Source organism: Crassostrea angulata, chromosome 1 (genome assembly GCF_025612915.1).
Source record: "Crassostrea angulata isolate pt1a10 chromosome 1, ASM2561291v2, whole genome shotgun sequence".
Lineage (NCBI taxonomy): Eukaryota > Metazoa > Mollusca > Bivalvia > Ostreida > Ostreidae > Magallana > Magallana angulata.
Genome location: NC_069111.1, coordinates 34228138 through 34245779, shown reverse-complemented (window position 1 = coordinate 34245779; position 17642 = coordinate 34228138). Strand labels below are relative to the sequence as shown.

The 17642-nt window shown below is 33.1% G+C and overlaps 2 protein-coding genes across 2 annotated transcripts in view; both read right to left on the bottom strand.

The window, feature by feature from the left end:
• Positions 1–17642, bottom strand: part of LOC128184120 (lysoplasmalogenase-like protein TMEM86A) — a 129875-nt gene that overhangs the window by 102657 nt on the left and 9576 nt on the right. The window lies entirely within an intron of this gene.
• Positions 977–12557, bottom strand: LOC128184078 (aspartyl/asparaginyl beta-hydroxylase-like). Its single transcript, XM_052853404.1, has 12 exons — positions 12430–12557; positions 10341–10502; positions 9795–9989; positions 7747–9026; positions 7294–7531; positions 6029–6165; positions 5675–5869; positions 4547–4684; positions 4216–4351; positions 3856–3947; positions 3449–3579; positions 977–3027 (listed from the first exon to the last, which is right to left on the bottom strand). The coding sequence occupies exons 1-12, from the start codon at positions 12473–12475 to the stop codon at positions 2877–2879; spliced, it is 2901 nt and encodes a 966-aa protein (XP_052709364.1). The 5' UTR covers positions 12476–12557; the 3' UTR covers positions 977–2876.

Genomic DNA, 17642 nt, shown 5'->3' with positions numbered 1-17642 from the left:
AATACATGATAGTGTTTGCATTAATTTCTTTATATAATAATTAGATAAATCAACAAATAAATACCTAGCTTTTATCAAAAACCCATTTTAAACCCTTTCCATTTGTAAAAACAAGGAAACTTGCTTAGGACACATTTCAAAATGACATATTTTAGGTTATGTGCCATTTCTGTGTACCAGTAGATGAATACATTTATACAAACACAGTTGTATGTAATACATGTATAGGAGAAACTCTATATGAAATCAATGAATATTAAAGAGTTCATTCACATAAACAAAAAAACTGACAATTGTTCATAAAAGTGTACACAGCAATGAAGGGTTTTCTTGATTCTTCTTCCATTTTGACTTGAATTAAGCTATAGTACAAATGAATATTTTGCTAGGTCATTATCTGCAGAAATTTTAAATGTGACAATCAACTGAAAGGTGTATAAAATGTATATGCAAAGAATGCAATCATAAGATGTACATGTATTTAAATGTGTTTTTGAAAAATTTTGGCACTGGAAATTGAACCTTTAGACTTTTTGACTATTAGAATTTAGACTTAAAACTATTAGACATACCACTCAATATATGAATTTAGAATTCTTAAACAAACAGGCCCTGTTCCTCTGACTAGAACTCTTCAATGCCATGAGACAGAAAAACTTCTTTTATCATAAGCATCATCAAATCTAACAACATTAGAACAAATATATCAACAACCTTGAAACAACAAAACAACAACAAAAAAATCTTTTTACTGTGAAAGGAAGCATGTTTTAAATATGTGAAGATCCATATTTTTGTCAAATAAATGAGGTCACTAGGTACATGTGTACTAAGGCACTGCTCCTGAAAGGAAAGGTAACTCAAATATATAATGTTAGTTAATAGAATGTATTATCAAGGAAGGGTACACTGTACATTCCCTCTATGTACTTACAAAATCCATTGAGACGGACCCCCCCCCCCCACCCCCCCCCCCCCCCCCCCCCCCCCACAAACAATGATGATTCCACAGAAACTGACATGCCACAAATGTAAATAAAATTGCCACTCCTCCACCACATACAAATGAAATTATGTAGTTCTGTGGGGGAAAAAAACAAGTAATCTGTTTAACCCTGTGGTGAAACCAAAGATTCCTTTTTTTACATGAGTACCGGTTACTTAATTCAGAGATTCTGTCGCTTTGCATCAATTTGCATGATTAAAATTACACAAAGGAGATTTATTTCAAAGTTTCATTTAGTTCACATTTGACAGAGAAATGAAGGTGAGATTTGAAAATCTGTGTGATGTACTTCTTGCAATTTACACAGACATTAACTCCTCATATTAAATTTGGAATCTATATATAAGTACCGATAATTATCCCAACCCATCAAACCCTGTACTCAAAGAAATCTGAACCTCAAGAAATCTTCCATTATAACTGCATACATGCATGAACAAAACAGAGCACATAAAATGATTATTCAAATATGTCAATAATAAAAATCAGCAGGCACCACCATACATGTTGTACATGTACTTGTCATGATTTTGCATGGCACAGTATTGTTCTAAAGCACTTAATGTAATCTTAAAATCCTTGGAATGTTTTGATCTTTCAATGCATGGCAAGAGGGAAATGCTCAAATGTGTATAAAAAATGTACAGCAAAAAAAAATTCTAGAGTTATAAACTCAAAATATTATATCATTAAATTAAAGCTTTGCATAGTTCATGCTGCATACCAATATGGCTGCTAGAGCAAAGTGCACTATTTCTAGCAATGTATGCATAATGCTCAACTCATAAATATAAAAGAGAAATCAACTGCTTTCAAACTCTCAGATCTATGGTAACAGTAATTATTGTCCAATTTTCATATATCTGGTAAAAAAAAATTCTCAAACATAAAGAAAAACATAACAGAAATGTGTCAAATAAGCACCGTTTTACAGGTTTGAAAACAAACAACAATGGGTGCATTGAACAATCAATAAATGATGTCTTTAAAAAACAAAAGGTTTACCCATCATCTATTTTTGTGTGTAGTTTGTTCTATGAATTCATTGTGAAAATTTATTTAGACAATTAGGTGAAATGTATAAACTTTAAACTGGTGGGCTCCAACAAACACAGGTTACTTATCATTAAAAAAAAAATCATTTCTTACATACACACACAAACACACTTACAATATTTAGATGGCACATGCTCCATTGACCAATTCTTTTTATCTTCATACATATAAACCAGAATTCATAAGTTTATAAATCATTCATCAAATAAGGAAGTTCTTTCAACATCTTTGATGCACAGAAGTGGTGGTATGTTTGATTCAAACTCTGTATAAAAAATTCTACTTTTTTTTTACTGTAGACCCCTTATATCACAAGTTGCTGCAAGATAGTGTGAGTTGCAGGTCATAGATCAAAAGTAACAAATAAGGCAAATATTGTTTTTTTGCCTCTTCATTAATCTTCACAATAAAAAAAACATTTCTTGTATGAAATAAGAGTTCTACAGTTACAAACCTAATTAATATACAAACTAGGTTGTAACACAAAATATAAACAACTTTGATATCATCATGATAATACGTTCTGGCATTAAACATCTACAGAATTCACACAACTACATGTAGCATTCGTCAACATTTTTCCTTCACAGACATCACATGTACTTGAATGCATTGAATAATTTGCTGATAAATTATTAACCTATTGCACCGCTTTCATCACAGCTTCTCACAAAATCCCATCACCACTCCATTGCATCTACATTCTCACACAAAATGTGTATATAACAACTAAAACCTAAACAGACAGAAGGAAAAGTTCACCAAAACAAAACTTTGTCAGAATTATCAATAACTTCTAACTGATGTCCCTGAATCATATAGGGTCCAGTGTTCTCCGCGTCTTCTCGTCAATGTCTGGGTGCCAGAAATCCACGATCAGGATCAGACGATCAGAGGCTCCTGTGTGCCAGACCTCGTGTTCGAAGGAATCGTCAATAATAATGAACTGTCCCTCCTTCCATGTTCTGCAAACAAAATTTAGGCAGACGTGCTGTCAGAGCTCAAATAGTTATCAAAATTACACAGGTTACATATTACAAATAAATGTAGGATTGCATGCTTGGCTAAAGTTACTATAAACATATTATATATAGCAAGTACGATATATTCAATTAGCAAAAATCTGAATGTATGCATGACATTTGGCAAATTTGTACTTGTTTTAGTGGAAGTAACTTTCCACTAAGATTGATAAATTTGTACTTGATTTAGTGGAAGTAACTTTCCACTAAAATTGCTAAATAAAATACATATTGCCAAATACAGTAAATATACACTACTGACATGGATTAACCATGCAGTAAACCTTGTTCATTTGGACTTTATGATAGATAAACTGTTGTCAGGGAACAATAAATCTTCAAATGAGGAGTACAGAATGATTACCTTGTTTCATCAGCGACTCTGATTTTGGGTCCCTCAGGGATGACTAGGCCGAGATGTGCTCGGATTCTGCAGTTAGTGGGGCCACAATGGGGCCACACATGTACCCCGGGCTTCATCAGAGAGTACTTGATCTACAACAGACACCAACACTTCACATACCTCTAAATATGATAAATTACATGTATATGACCATGGTCTTAGACTTTAGGTAATACACGTATATCTTAAATAAAAATAATACAATAGATTACAATTAATTGAATTTCTTTTCATGGAATGTAAATTAAAGTGACATCTCTCACTATAATTTTTACACGTAAACTCGATAGGCATGAATGAGAATGTCTACAAGTGATACTTTAGCAAGATTATCTATCTATGATTGCTTATATTCCTGCTCTCCTCACCTGACCCCTGACACAGGATTTGGCTGGAGTGATCTGGTCCAAAAGCTCACACACTTTGGGGACTTTGGCACAGTTTTTAGCATTCTTTTTACCTTCAAAGATGAAATCAGAAGTCTATATGTACAAATATAATAAATGCAAAATAACAGCATATATTTCCTAATTTTCTAAACTTCTAAATAAACATCATAATATCAAAATTTTAGAATGCACTTTGGCTCATAATTCATTCAGGCATCATATCAGTTAATAATAAGATGAAAAAGGTATCAATATATGATTTACTGTGAATGAGGATTGCCAGTTGATTCAATTAAAATCTCTTTGAATGTGTGACAGTGTTATAGGGTCAGAGTTTACCTCTAGCATACAAGGTGAACTGCATCCACTGGCCCTTGTCCAGGAGGTTTTCCTCCTCAGGGAGGAAGCTGCCTGTCTTGGGGTCAATCTGCTTCATTCCCTCATCTCTAATCAATTTCCAGTTGTCTGTTAGTATCTAAGAATATATTTAGAATAAAAAGGAATTTTTCATTAAATCCAGAATCAGCTCTTCTTTTGATACATTGAAACTTGCATAATATTAATAAAATTGACACATTATCGGAATGCATGTGTAAAATATTCATAATGGTCACACAGATTGGACACATTTTTTGCCTAATAGTACTTGACAGTCAATGCAGCACTGTACCTTTAAATACTGTTGGTAGCCTGTTTCCTCTGGTTTCCACCAAGGTTGTGCTTTAATCCCATCACAGTTATACAGAGATCGCTGGTACTTGGACAGAAACAATCCTTTCTTTACACCTCTCTCATACACTTCATATGCCTACAAAAATAGCATTTAATATCTTCAATTAATTCTTTGATATACACCATACATCAATATTCCTTGTGAATGCACTATGCTAATTTGTCTTTATCTTCCACTGATTAAGATTTTGTATACACATGCACAGTGTATCTATATTTTGTTATTTTATATTGGAATGTATTGGAATGATTTGTGAAAACTAGCTATCACTGGGTGTAATGGCTATATTAATTAGAAGAAAAATCCATGTTTTATGAATTGTATCTATAGATAATAAATTATTACATACATGTACTCTACAAAACAAAAAATGGGATTTTGTAACAACATTGTAATATGTCTGGTTGATGAACTTCCATAGACAATCAATAACAAACCATATTAGCAATTATAATCTTCTTTCCCTAACATTTTCCTAACCCTTACTTCTCTCCTTCTATACTGTAAACCATTTACATTTGGCCATGTATTGTATTTAGCGTTTTTGGTGGAATGCGGCTTCCACTCTATCAAGTACATGTACATCGCTAAATGCCATACATATACATGTACCTGTATGCATAAGAATAGTCAAATTCAAGAATACATTAATTCAAAACCACCCTTATTTGTTCAAAAACTATTTTCCGCCAAATATAATACCCGCCAAACATCATACGTTTACAGTAAAACAGTCACCTATATTTTTGCAGACGGCAGATAGCATAAATGTACAGTAAAACATGGTTATAGGGATTGGCGCTTACAGCAAAGTGATTTTCATTCCCGATGACTTTATTACATGTCGTAAACTTGACGGATATAACAAATTACACTTATAAGAAAGCCAAATCACTGTCCGTGGCACTTCATTATAAGCGTGTTTTACTGTAAATGGAAAATTGGAAACATGGTGAATCAGATATATATCTGGTTGTTCAAGCCCATCGGTGAACATCCACAGACAGTCAGATAAAAACCTTACATGTATAGGTAGTAGGCAATCATTCCTAACTTTTTCCTCACCTTTTCTGTCTGGTTCAATCTCTGGTAGGCATCCCCGAGGTGGAAGTAGAATTTGCCCTCCTGAATCTCTTTGCTGTTGCTCTCCATTATAGCTCTCAAGAGGGGAATGCTTTCCTGAGGGTTGTTGTCAGTGACTTTTACAATAAATCCAAGATGGACCCTGGCAAAATTGTTTCCCTTGTCGATATCTAGAATCTACAATAATAGATGATAAATCTTGTGATGTTCAAGACCTTAAATACTCCAATTCCTTAAGATTTAATTGGCATCAATCACTAGCTTCTGGAGTATTGAACCACGCAGAGTAAAAGAAACAAACTCAACATAGGTATTTTTCAAGATATATAGACTTACATCTGAGAAGACTCTGCGGGCTTTTTCATTTTGGCCCATTAACAGGTATGACACTCCCAGCTTTTTCCTGACAGTTATATCTGATGGGAATTTGTTCACCAAGTTTTGGTAGGTCGCAGCAGCCTTAGAGTTCCAACCTACAAGTATTACAAAAAAATAAAAGTACCAGAACATGTTATTTCATTTTGATGATGATAGTTCATGATATATCATAAACAATCATCAAAATATATGACCAACATATATATATATATAAACGACCAATAAAATCATATATATATATATATATATATATATATATATATATATATATATATATATATACACACTGTGGAATCATTAAATTTCGTGGGGGCCAATTTTCGTGGATGACTTAAATTTTACAGGTTCGTGGGGACGTAATTTCGTGTATTCATATATATCTACAAAAGGGAATATGACTTTATTACCCTAATTCATCAATTCGTGAAGGATGTTATTTCGTGGATGAGAGGTACCCACGAATTCCACGAAAAATGAGCCACCACGAAATCTAATGATTTCACAGTACAAACGACCAATAAAATCATATATATATATATATATATATAAACGACCAATAAATCATCTCTGCAATGATGTGAATTTACACCCCTACTCCTCTCCTCAATTTACTTCTACACAGGTCTTGGCTTGTCAGTCCCCTATTGAAGAAACCTGAGAGGACTAACGTCTTCATCGCTGTTTGCGTGTCAGTCATTCTGTCCTATCTGGATTTGTCCCAACATAATTTTTCAACTATGGTTATAAGAATTAGTACATGTATAAAACTTTGCTGTGTAGCTTTATAAAAAGAAAACTACACATCAAGTTTAGTTTATAAGACTGATGAACAGATGATAAGCAAATTTTAAATTTTCTACTTCTTGTTTTTTTTTGTCCGTAAAAATTTATCTTTGTATGAGTATTTTTCAAAACCTTTTTATGCAAATCAAATGACATTACTTTTAAAAATGGGAGGTGGCAGAAGAGTACATATTTTGCTTATGCGATACCGTAGATTCTTAATCAATCACAAGGAATTAATATCTGCATAAAATCATGAGAATCATGAATTTTAAAATTTCCCTTTCATTTTTCAAACAGATGTAAACATAATGAAACTCTGATAAAAATTTGGGGTTCATGATTTTTTATTCTCCCAATCTGATGCAAAAAGGTTGAACCTCTGAATTAAGTGCTCGCATAAAATAAGGAAATTACAGCACTGTTAGAATGATTGTTACCTCGGAACTCTAGTTTCTCTCCTAGCTTCAGACCTGCTTGTTTGAACAGTTCGTCTGGGGTATCCTTAGCATCCATTACTTTCTGGAACGTAGCTATGGCCTCCTCCAGCATCTTATTGCTTCGCTGCTTCTCTGCTAGCTTGTCCAAGGATAGAGCCTTTCCATACAAGGCTCGGGGACTGTTTGGGTACTTGGTCAAAAGTTGCTCAAAATGGTCATTAGCTCTCTCCAAGTTTTTCTGTACAAATAAATGCAAAATAATTTAATCCAATGATAAACTTTTGAAAGTAAGGATAAGGAGTTCGGTATACCTGTTTTTAATATACACTAGTATTAAATATCTAAAGTCATTACATTGTACCTCTTATGTTTACTGTCAAGGCAAATAACATGCCAATATGGGTGCATGTACCGGGTACTAACTTGCCTTCTTAGAAATATAAATGCACTCACCTCTTGTATAAAGTCATCTCCTAAATCAAGTAAGTCACTGATATTGTAATCCTCATCATTTGTGATGTCTTTCTTTGGATAAGTTGCCTTTTCAAAGTTGACATCTTCATCCTCTTCCAAAACAAATTTTCCTTCTCTCTCGTCATTTGCTTTATTTAATTCCTCTCTCTTTCTCATTTCCTCTGCTATCTTTTTCTCTTCCTCTTTTTTCTTCTTTTGCTCAGCTAATTTGTCTTCTTCTTTCCTCTTCTGTTCAGCCAATCTTTGCTCTTCTTTCCTCTTTTGCTCTGCCATCTTTTGCTCTTCCTCTTTTTTCTTTTGTTCAGCTAACTTTTGTTCTTCTTTCCTCTTCTGTTCAACCAACCTTTGCTCTTCTTCTTTTTTCTTTTGCTCTGCCAACTTTTTTTCCTCCATTTGTCTCTCTTCTTCGTGTTTCTTAAACTCTTCCTCTAATCGTCTTATTTCTGCATCTGTCTTTTCAGCTTCCTTCTTTTTTGTTTCACTTTCTTTGCTTTCGTCTACTTTCTTTTTTTCCTCTTGCTTTTTCTTCTCTTCTGCTAACCTCTTTTCTTCTGCTCTCTGTTTTTCCTCTGCCAATATTCTTTCTTCTTGTTTCTTCTTTTCTTCAGCAAGCTTTTTCTCTTCAGCTTTTCTTTCTTCCTCTATTTTCTTTGCTTCTGCTTTCCTTTTTTCTTCAGCTTTTCTCTCTTCCTCTTTTCTTTTTTCCTCAGCCAGTTTTTTCTCCTCAGCTTTCCTCTTTTCATCTGTTTTTTTCTTTTCTTCTGCTAATCTCTTTTCTTCTTCTTTTCTTCTCTCTTCTGCTATTCTTTCTTCTTCTTTTTTCTTTTCTTCAGCTTTCCTCTTTTCTTCAGCTTTCCTCTTTTCCTCAGCTATTCTCTTTTCCTCAGCTATTCTCTTTTCTTCTGCTATCCTTTTTTCCTCAGCTATTCTCTTTTCCTCAGCTATCCTTTTTTCCTCAGCTAGTCTCTTTCCCTCAGCTTTCCTCTTTTCCTCTGCTATCCTTTTTTCCTCAGCTTTTCTCTTTTCCTCAGCTATCCTTTTTTCCTCAGCTATTCTCTTTTCCTCTGCTACTCTTTTTTCCTCTGCTATTCTTTTTTCTTCTGCCTTTCTCTTTTCCTCAGCTTTCCTCTTTTCTTCTGCTTTTAATTTTTCTTCTGCAAGCCTTTTCTCTTCTGCCTTTCTCTTTTCTTCAGATAATTTTTGTTCTTGTTCAGTTTTATCCTTAGTACTTTTAGGATCGTTCAGTAATTTTTCAATTTCTGCAAATCATGAAAAAACAAAACCAATTAATAGTTATTGTTATTAACTGTGAAAGTTCCAGACGATGAGTATACTGTATACAGGGTTATGAATTATTTTCTCCTTTCTTCACTTGCAAACCATTTCATCTCATCTTGAATTAGCCCAGAAATAGTTGTGTTTTAAGAGAGATATTTGGGACATTAAAATTTGATCCCCCGTCTTAAATTCGCCCGTTGACAACAAGGGCGAAAGGGGCAAAATTAAAACTGGGGTGAGTATTTCCCTGTATACATGCAGTATTCAATTTAGGACCATACATCTTTATCATGTTTGACAATGTGGTTTAATCAATTGACTGAAACCTTTAGCAGCCAAATAATATTCTTGGACTGCACAAAAAAATCATGATGATAATTTGACTAAAATTTTCATATATGAAGATCTGGCTATTTCTTTTATTGAATGTACTGATGCACATTTACAATAATTTAGTTACTATCACTTTTGATCAATTCTTTAATTTATTAAAAGACAGATGTAAATATAAACAATAAAATGCTTTCTTCAATGATTCATGTGGGTTATGAAGGTAGTGATCTTTGCAGAAAAAACTTACATAACCTGCTACATGTTGTGTATTTTTTCTGTGATGGTGCTACCTTCATATAAATGTACTAAATAAATCACCAAAGAACCATTTTTTGTCCGAGTGAATTTCATCAGGTCTACATACATATACACATACTACATGTGATAGGGACATATAAAAAATTCAGATTGTTCACCTTCTTTGGCTTTGTAGAAGAGTTCTGTCCCTTTATCTAGCACGATCTCACTACTTTCTTTGACCTTGTGGAAGAGTTCTGTCCCCTTTTCTTGCGCTATCTCGGCATAGGGTTTTACAAACTGCCAAGCATCCTTCGCTTTATGGTAACCCTCATCCACCATCTCATTTCCAGCATACTGTCGTAATACCTTATCTGTCAAAAGAGTTAGCTACTGTAAAATGTCTTTTATTCATGACAAATTTAATTCGCATTTGACAAGTGATAAAATGGTTGTTTATTAAATTGAGTCTAATTCAAACATTTTAAAACACATTTGGACATTAATTATGTTAATAGACTGATTCCAGTGAGAAATGCTTATACTAATGAATTTCTAGTGAACCTCTGGAAATGTTTCTTGCTTACGATTAAAAAATTGACTTATAGAAACATAAAAAAACCCCAATAAAATGCTTACAATATAGAATGTATGTATACAACCAATCAATAGATCAAGAAACCAGTAAAAACAATAATTATATGATATGACCAGGAAAGTCTCACCTAGCTGAGTGCAGTATTCCTGGTTGGAATACAGTACTCCTACACCCCCCAGCAGGGCAGACAGGAGGACAATGAAGCACAGACAGCCCCCTCCACAGCAACGTCTTTTCTTGGATCCAGAAGTCTGGCTGGGGACCTTGGAATCTTGCTTATTTCCATTTTCTGTAAAGATGTAAAAATCATTGCTTAAATTATCCTGTGAATTAACAGTGACATTGTTCCTTGTGTCACTTTACAATCCACTTTTATTTTTAACATATTTAATCATCAATGAATTTATGAACCGAAGAAAATATGCAGTTGTCTGTTTGTTCAACAGAATTGATTTTTGTTGCCTCAAGGTAAAAGTGGCATATAGCTTGAAGAAAATTTCATTCAACTGTATCTGATTTTTCTCTGTTATAGAACTTGTGACATCTTTTTATTACACCAAAATTCATTTGAACTTTAATATCTCGAACACTGATATCTCGAATACAATGGCAAGTTTTTTGTAAGTCCCAACCACTTATTTTTTTTTCTTGTGTTTTACCCTCTATATCTCTAATACTTGGATATCTCGAAGTTTTTAAACAGTACCATCTAGTTCGAGATAACGACTGTATTAAGAAATGTGTACTCATATGCATCTTTGTTTTGCCCAAGCTATCTTGAATGCAATCAATACTTGGTTTTTTACGGTACCATAGCACCAAAAAAGCATATTGACCTAAAATTTTTGTGTAAGTTTTCTGTGTAAATATTTCAAAATGCTCTATAAAAACTTCAAAACTTTTGGCCTTAAATAACTTCCGAAAGAAGTCTTACATAAATTCATGCAGCCCCTTAGGCATAGATTTTACAACTGAATTGACACATGTTGGCTAAAACTAATATCAAGATAAATAGTTTCTTTAAACATCTTTCTTTTCAGTTCTCATATTGCAAAATGCAAAGAATAATTTAACATTTAGTTTAAGATGAACAGCAATGAGCAAGAAGATAAATGAATTTACAAAGCTGTCTTGCCAATTCTTTTGAATTCAGATCTACAATACATTACATAATAAATTTTCAAATCTGTGGGCATGGAAAATCAACAGACTGCCTTCTCATTAACTTTAAAATCTACTTTCACTTTTATTCATTACATTTTACTTTCAATCATTTTCCTCAATTAGTCAAATAATTAATACGTCATCACAGTCATATCTCAAAACCTCTTAGAGATCACTCTAAAATTCTGTTTGTCTTAATTCTTATTAATCTTTCCAAATGTCACGAGAAAAATTGAGTAGAAAAAACATAAGAATTTAAAAGGATTTCTCACATGAAACGTGAGAAAAATTGAGTAGAAAACATAAGGATTTCAAAGGATTTTTTACTCATGAAATGTAGAAAGACTTAATTATAGACTGGCTCTAAGTAGGTAGATTGTTTCAAAGTCGCTAGCACGTTATTAAGTCGGCCGTAACTTTGCTGTGTGGGCAAGAATTACCCGACTTTCAATTAAGGGCATAGGTAACTAAGTGCTCCGGATATTAAAAATCCACACTTGCATTTTCTCTTTTGGATAAGAATAATATCTCTTGATTTACCTTTTCCATTTTGGAGTAATCTCCAGAAATATGAGGTTATTCAAAAAATTGAGGTAAAAAAGCAAGAGGTAAACGAATAGCACAGCTGACCAGACCCTCGAATTTGTGAGCAGCAGAGCTGATCAGAAACCGTTGACTTGGGATGATGTCTTACTTACTGATCGGCCTTAAACAGTGTTACACTATGAAAATTCAGTTAAGGCAAAAAGAAACTGGCTATAGCTAGCTGACTTACTTTAAGCACTCTCAGATAAAATATTTTTTTAAGTTCATATGCAACTCTTGTGTGACCATTAAACTCGTAATCGTGTGTCAATATATAATTTCATACCATGCATCTTTTTAAACTTTCCCGTTATGTACTGTATATGTCTCCACATATGTATTATAATTGTTGGCCTTGTTCAATATTATATTGACATTGGGACATTAATGTTATCAGCTGGTTACTGAACATTTTCTATAATATTGTTAACAATCCGTGGTATCTTCTTTTTTTTTTTAAAAAATACCTTTCTTGGATGCCTTCTTGCCCCGAAAATTTCCTTGCTTCCCCATTTTTATAATCGGAGCAAAATCAAAAGTAGAAGACACCGGGCAAACGTGCAACACCTGTAACGTGTACCATTGACATCTGACCCGGAAGTTGTTTTTTTTATTACTCGAGGAAAAAATATATATGTAAACCGGGTTCGCTTGGCAAAATATATTTCCGGTAAAGTAAACTAGTGTAAACTACTGACATTTTCTGTCAATTTTTAAAATAAAAAGTAAATCTTTATCAGGGACGAATATACTAACTGTTATATCTGTCTTTGTCTTTGTTTATGATGAAGAGTATTAAATATACGAGGGTTGTTCGGAAATTATTGAGACAACTCATATATTTTCTTTTCTAATTGGCGAATTTTGGTGAAAATTGGCATAGACACTGAAGAAACGCCAACAAATAATAAAACAAATTAATATTAAAAGAATATTTAATATTTTGTTTACAACGGTAGATACACAATTCGGTGGTCGGGGTACCGGGCGCAGCCATGAACTCGGATATTTAACTTAAACATCTACTTTATAAGTGTCCGTAGAATTACAGTTAATGATAAAAGAAATCAAATTAAATATGTTCTTTTTGTTATTCTTTACGACTAACTTTTAATAAAGTTTCATTGATGTTTGAGTTGAAATACGGATATGGTACACATATATTTACCAAACAATAAAAATCTGACAACGACTTTACATTGAATTTTGACGTCAATGCGGCGCACTGAAAACCGTCAAACTGGTGGAAATCTCAGAAGAAGACCTTTTAAGGCCACGCAATTGCTTAAAAAAATATTTGATGCCAAGACAAGGTATAGAGCTTCAGTTCAACTAGAATAAGGCCAAATGGATTAATTATCAAGTACTTTTGACACACTAACTGTTGTCAACAGTTTTAAAATATATAAAATCAAAGTACTGAAAGTACTGAAAAGCGCTAAGCCGGTAAGAAATTGTTAGAAATATATCAATTGATATGAAAATACATGTAAAGAATCATAGTGTTCGTTATTGAGAAAAATGCACTTAATAGAGAATCGAAATTTCAAATTTACAATTATATAACAATCTGCCTTAAAGAGTGTTTAAAAAGATATTGCTTGATTTTAAAATGTTAGCAATATCTTGAAATCGAGATCATTTGTAGTAATTTTATAATGATATTGCTGGTTAGTTTTAAACAGATTTCGCTACTGTTTAACAGAGCTACAGAGTGCATGTTTCTTGTAAAATTAGATTGTCGCCAATAACAACGTTAAAATGATGATTATTATTTATTTGCTAATTTTCATAATTTCTTTGTTTGTACATCTGACCACTTCCAAGCAAAAAAAGATGAACACTAAAAAATACAGTGACAAATTACGATACCAATATTATTGCAAAATAAAAAGCCAAAAACTTTTGACAAAAGTAAGATAATACTAATCGCATTAAAGATCTTACTTGCAGGGAATGCTACTTATTCTTTAAAATATAAGCTTTGGTATTCGAACAACATTTCCAGCCTTATTTAATAATACACCATGCAAAGACCCCTCATGAATAAACATTACCAGATGTTAGAATATCAAAATGGAGTCGCTTAATTCTTTTCATTTAAGCATCAACTATACGGTCTCTTCTGGGGTATATTTTAGCGTATATGATTGAATTTGATGAAGTCTAGCTCACATCTCATCAGACGTAAAAAGTATCGTGTTTTAACACGTATTATTAAAAGGATGTTGTCATGGACGCCTATGCAGATGTCACAACAGTATTTCACTCGTCAGAAATCGTTGGAGAAATGGAAGAACTTTTTTAAAACATAGCTTGAAACAAGGACCCCCTATAAATCCAAGATGGCGAGTGTCGTCCCTTTACTTTTTATAATGTACATTGAATACACTTTTTTAACATGACTGAAACGGGGGGGGGGGGGGGGGGAGGTTTCAGTGTATTTATTTAATGCAATACACAGAAATACATCTAAGATTACCAATCTTAATCAATTTTTTTCTTCGGGAACAAATAATTAAGAACTTCACTATCCAACAACCAAGCCCCTGTGGGGAAGAGGGGTGATAGGTTCTTGGCTTGTGGTCTTGTGGTTTTCAAGCACACGTGTAACTTCGACGTAAACAAACTCTCGTTCCTTGCTGGATGTACCTGTGTTTTGCTACTAAATTGTAGAAGCTTTGATTTAAAAAATATCAAAAGGATTTTCGCAGAAGTTTGTTTTGAATTCATAACTTGTATCTAAAGATGCGCATTTTTGGCAGGGATATATAGTAATCTTGAATACTGTAGTGACACCTGCAATACATACAAGGTCTGCCGGAAGGCCCTAGAAGTTGCCATTGGATGGAAGAACTGTTTTCACCAGCGTATCAGAGGTCGTATTAAAGAAAACTCGTAGCCATGTAATAGGGTACGGGTTCTTTTTAGAAAAATTGAACCCAGATAGAAAACTTTTAGGTTTTTTTCGACGTTATCAAGCACAGTTTCATTTCATATATGTCAATATAATGGGTACAGTTATCACATAATACGCGAATTTAAATATCTAATAGTTACATGTATATTTAATTCATAGCAATGTTGAATCTTACAAACCACTTTCAATTTTTACTGTTACTAAGTGTTTTTATTACTGCGTAATTTGTCCAATCTGCACATAAATTAGATCATTAATAAAATCATATTTGCAAATTAAACGAGGTTAGCTGGTATCACTTAATAAAGATTATTACATATATTCACAGTAGTATTTCAAGTAACTCGACAGTTACATTTTTTTTTATGAATAATAATCAAATCATTGGTTTTGGAAAATTAAAATATTACATATCAATGCAAATTGATAGAAAACTATTCCTGAAATATTGCATACAGGAAACGAAGCCTAAAATAATGTTAATAAAAAGCAGCAAAAATTATCCTGGAAAAGGTGTTAATAAAAAAATTTTGTATAAAAAATTCTGCATTTTTATATAAAACATGGTGTTCATAACTGTAACATATTAAATTTAAAACACTCAAAACCTATTGATGTTGTAGAATTATTCCAATTATCAATAAACAGCTAAAACACAACTTAATGCATATAAAATCCATTTTTTTCTCGAAATAAATCATCATGATATGGTTTTTGAGCACCCGTATCTGATACATAATAATGACATTTAAATGAAACTTATTGTTAATTTAATACTTGTAGAACAAATGCATCTGCATGCAGTATAACTTCAATTTAAATAAGTCTCACTACTGCAAAGTTATGATATTTCAAGAGTACGTCATCTCCAGGGTACGACCTCTCCAGCATCCGCCAGTAGGTGGCGGTATATAGGAAACGCGAAAACGAAAGTGGAAGTAGGTTTAGAAATCTGGCGACAAAAAAGCGCTGCAGCTATGCTTAGCGCTTTAAAAAATCACTGCAGGAGACATTCAAAGTAATTAGACTTTCGTGTAAAAATTACTCGGTTTTTCCCCTATAAAAGCAAGAATGAGAGAAAATGTAAATGATGACATCTTGAAATGAAAACAAAGGATGAGAAATGAAGAATAATTATAATTTCTGTTCGTTTGTAAGCTGTTTAAAATTAACAGAGGAGCAATAAGAAGAGATAAAATGACGTTGCAAAAAGTTTGCGGTTGCGCCGGGTCACTGGACGAAGGCACATTGGTCGGCTTATCAGGAATGATCTATTCATGCCATTGACAAGAAACTTTTCACATTGATAATCTCTATCCTGATTTACGTTTTGGTGAAATTTCAAGAGTTTATCTTTTTTACTAAAAGAATAAGGGAAAATGTCTCAATAATTTCCGAACAACCCTCGTACAACATCAGTAACCATATTCTACATTTTAACATAAAAACATCGTTATAAAAGGGGTACCTGAAACAGTTGATGCCCCTGTGATATGCGGAAAGGGCGAAATTAAAAACGAAATTTTATAAAAACTTTCTTAATATGAAAATTGGAAAGAATAGGTGCTTGGTGACGGGACCAAGAACACAATATACACCCCTACACCACATAGAAGAACTTCTCTTTTTGTACCAGCGGTATACCCGGTATATATATTTTTTATACAAAGCTTATTTCGCGTTAATTGTGATTTTTTTTAGTGTAGCATACATCACATATTAAAATGAATGATAAAAAAATAACTTACGAATGAAAGGGGTGATTTTTTTTTTTTTGGGGGGGGGGGGGGGGGGGTCCCGTTCCCAAGCACCTGTGGCAAAGATTTATGATGTCGATTTTTTGTAAAACTATAACTCTCGTAAATTGATTTCATAAGGAATACATTTTTTTCAAGTTAAATATAAAACTTAACAAGACTGATTTATATGATAGTAAAATGTTTTGTCTGCGTACAAAAGGAAAACTTGCATGCTTAATTTTTAGTTTTAAAGTGTTAACTTATATGAGGATATATCTGCTGCATGTATATATCGGGACAATATGTGGAGTCTATTTTCTAACACCGTCCCAGAAATGAAAAAAAAAGTGTAATGGTGGTGGTGTGGTTGTGGTGTTGCGTGTGTGTGTAAGGGGGGGGGGGGGGTGGGGGGTCTGCTATCCCGCAATGCCCTTCAGCATCGCAAGTATGGTCTCTTATAGTTGTTCATACATGTATCATTGATTTTATGTTGAAAAAGGTGTCGTAACATAGACATGCACTAAAGATGTCCTAATACTGCCTCTATATACCTTTATTATTATTGGGACAATATGTATACGAAAATTACAAAAGTTTGTCTGGAATTCTGCAAACATTCTAAATGAATTAATGTTTATCTCTCTCAAACCATATATCAATGGTATGTGAGATTAAAAAAATATTAACGAATGTACAAATGCAAGGTCAAGTTAGGAAGAGTAGAGAAATAAAAAAAAATATATAAGTGTAATTTTTACTAATATAACAAGAACGTTTTTGCTTGTAACTGGAGGTCAAGAGTATCTGCCAGATTTAATGGTGAGATTTCAAGCACTTGTTCATGATGCCAGTTGCTTTTAATCAAAGATTAATTAAAACCAGCTCTTTCTCCAATTGTTTAAATCAGATTATCTCGATTATGTCAACCAATCTGAGCCACAATTCGTCACTTTTATTATTTCGATGCTATATATGAACATGTAAATGCAATCTTAACACATTTTGTCAAAAAAAATGTTCT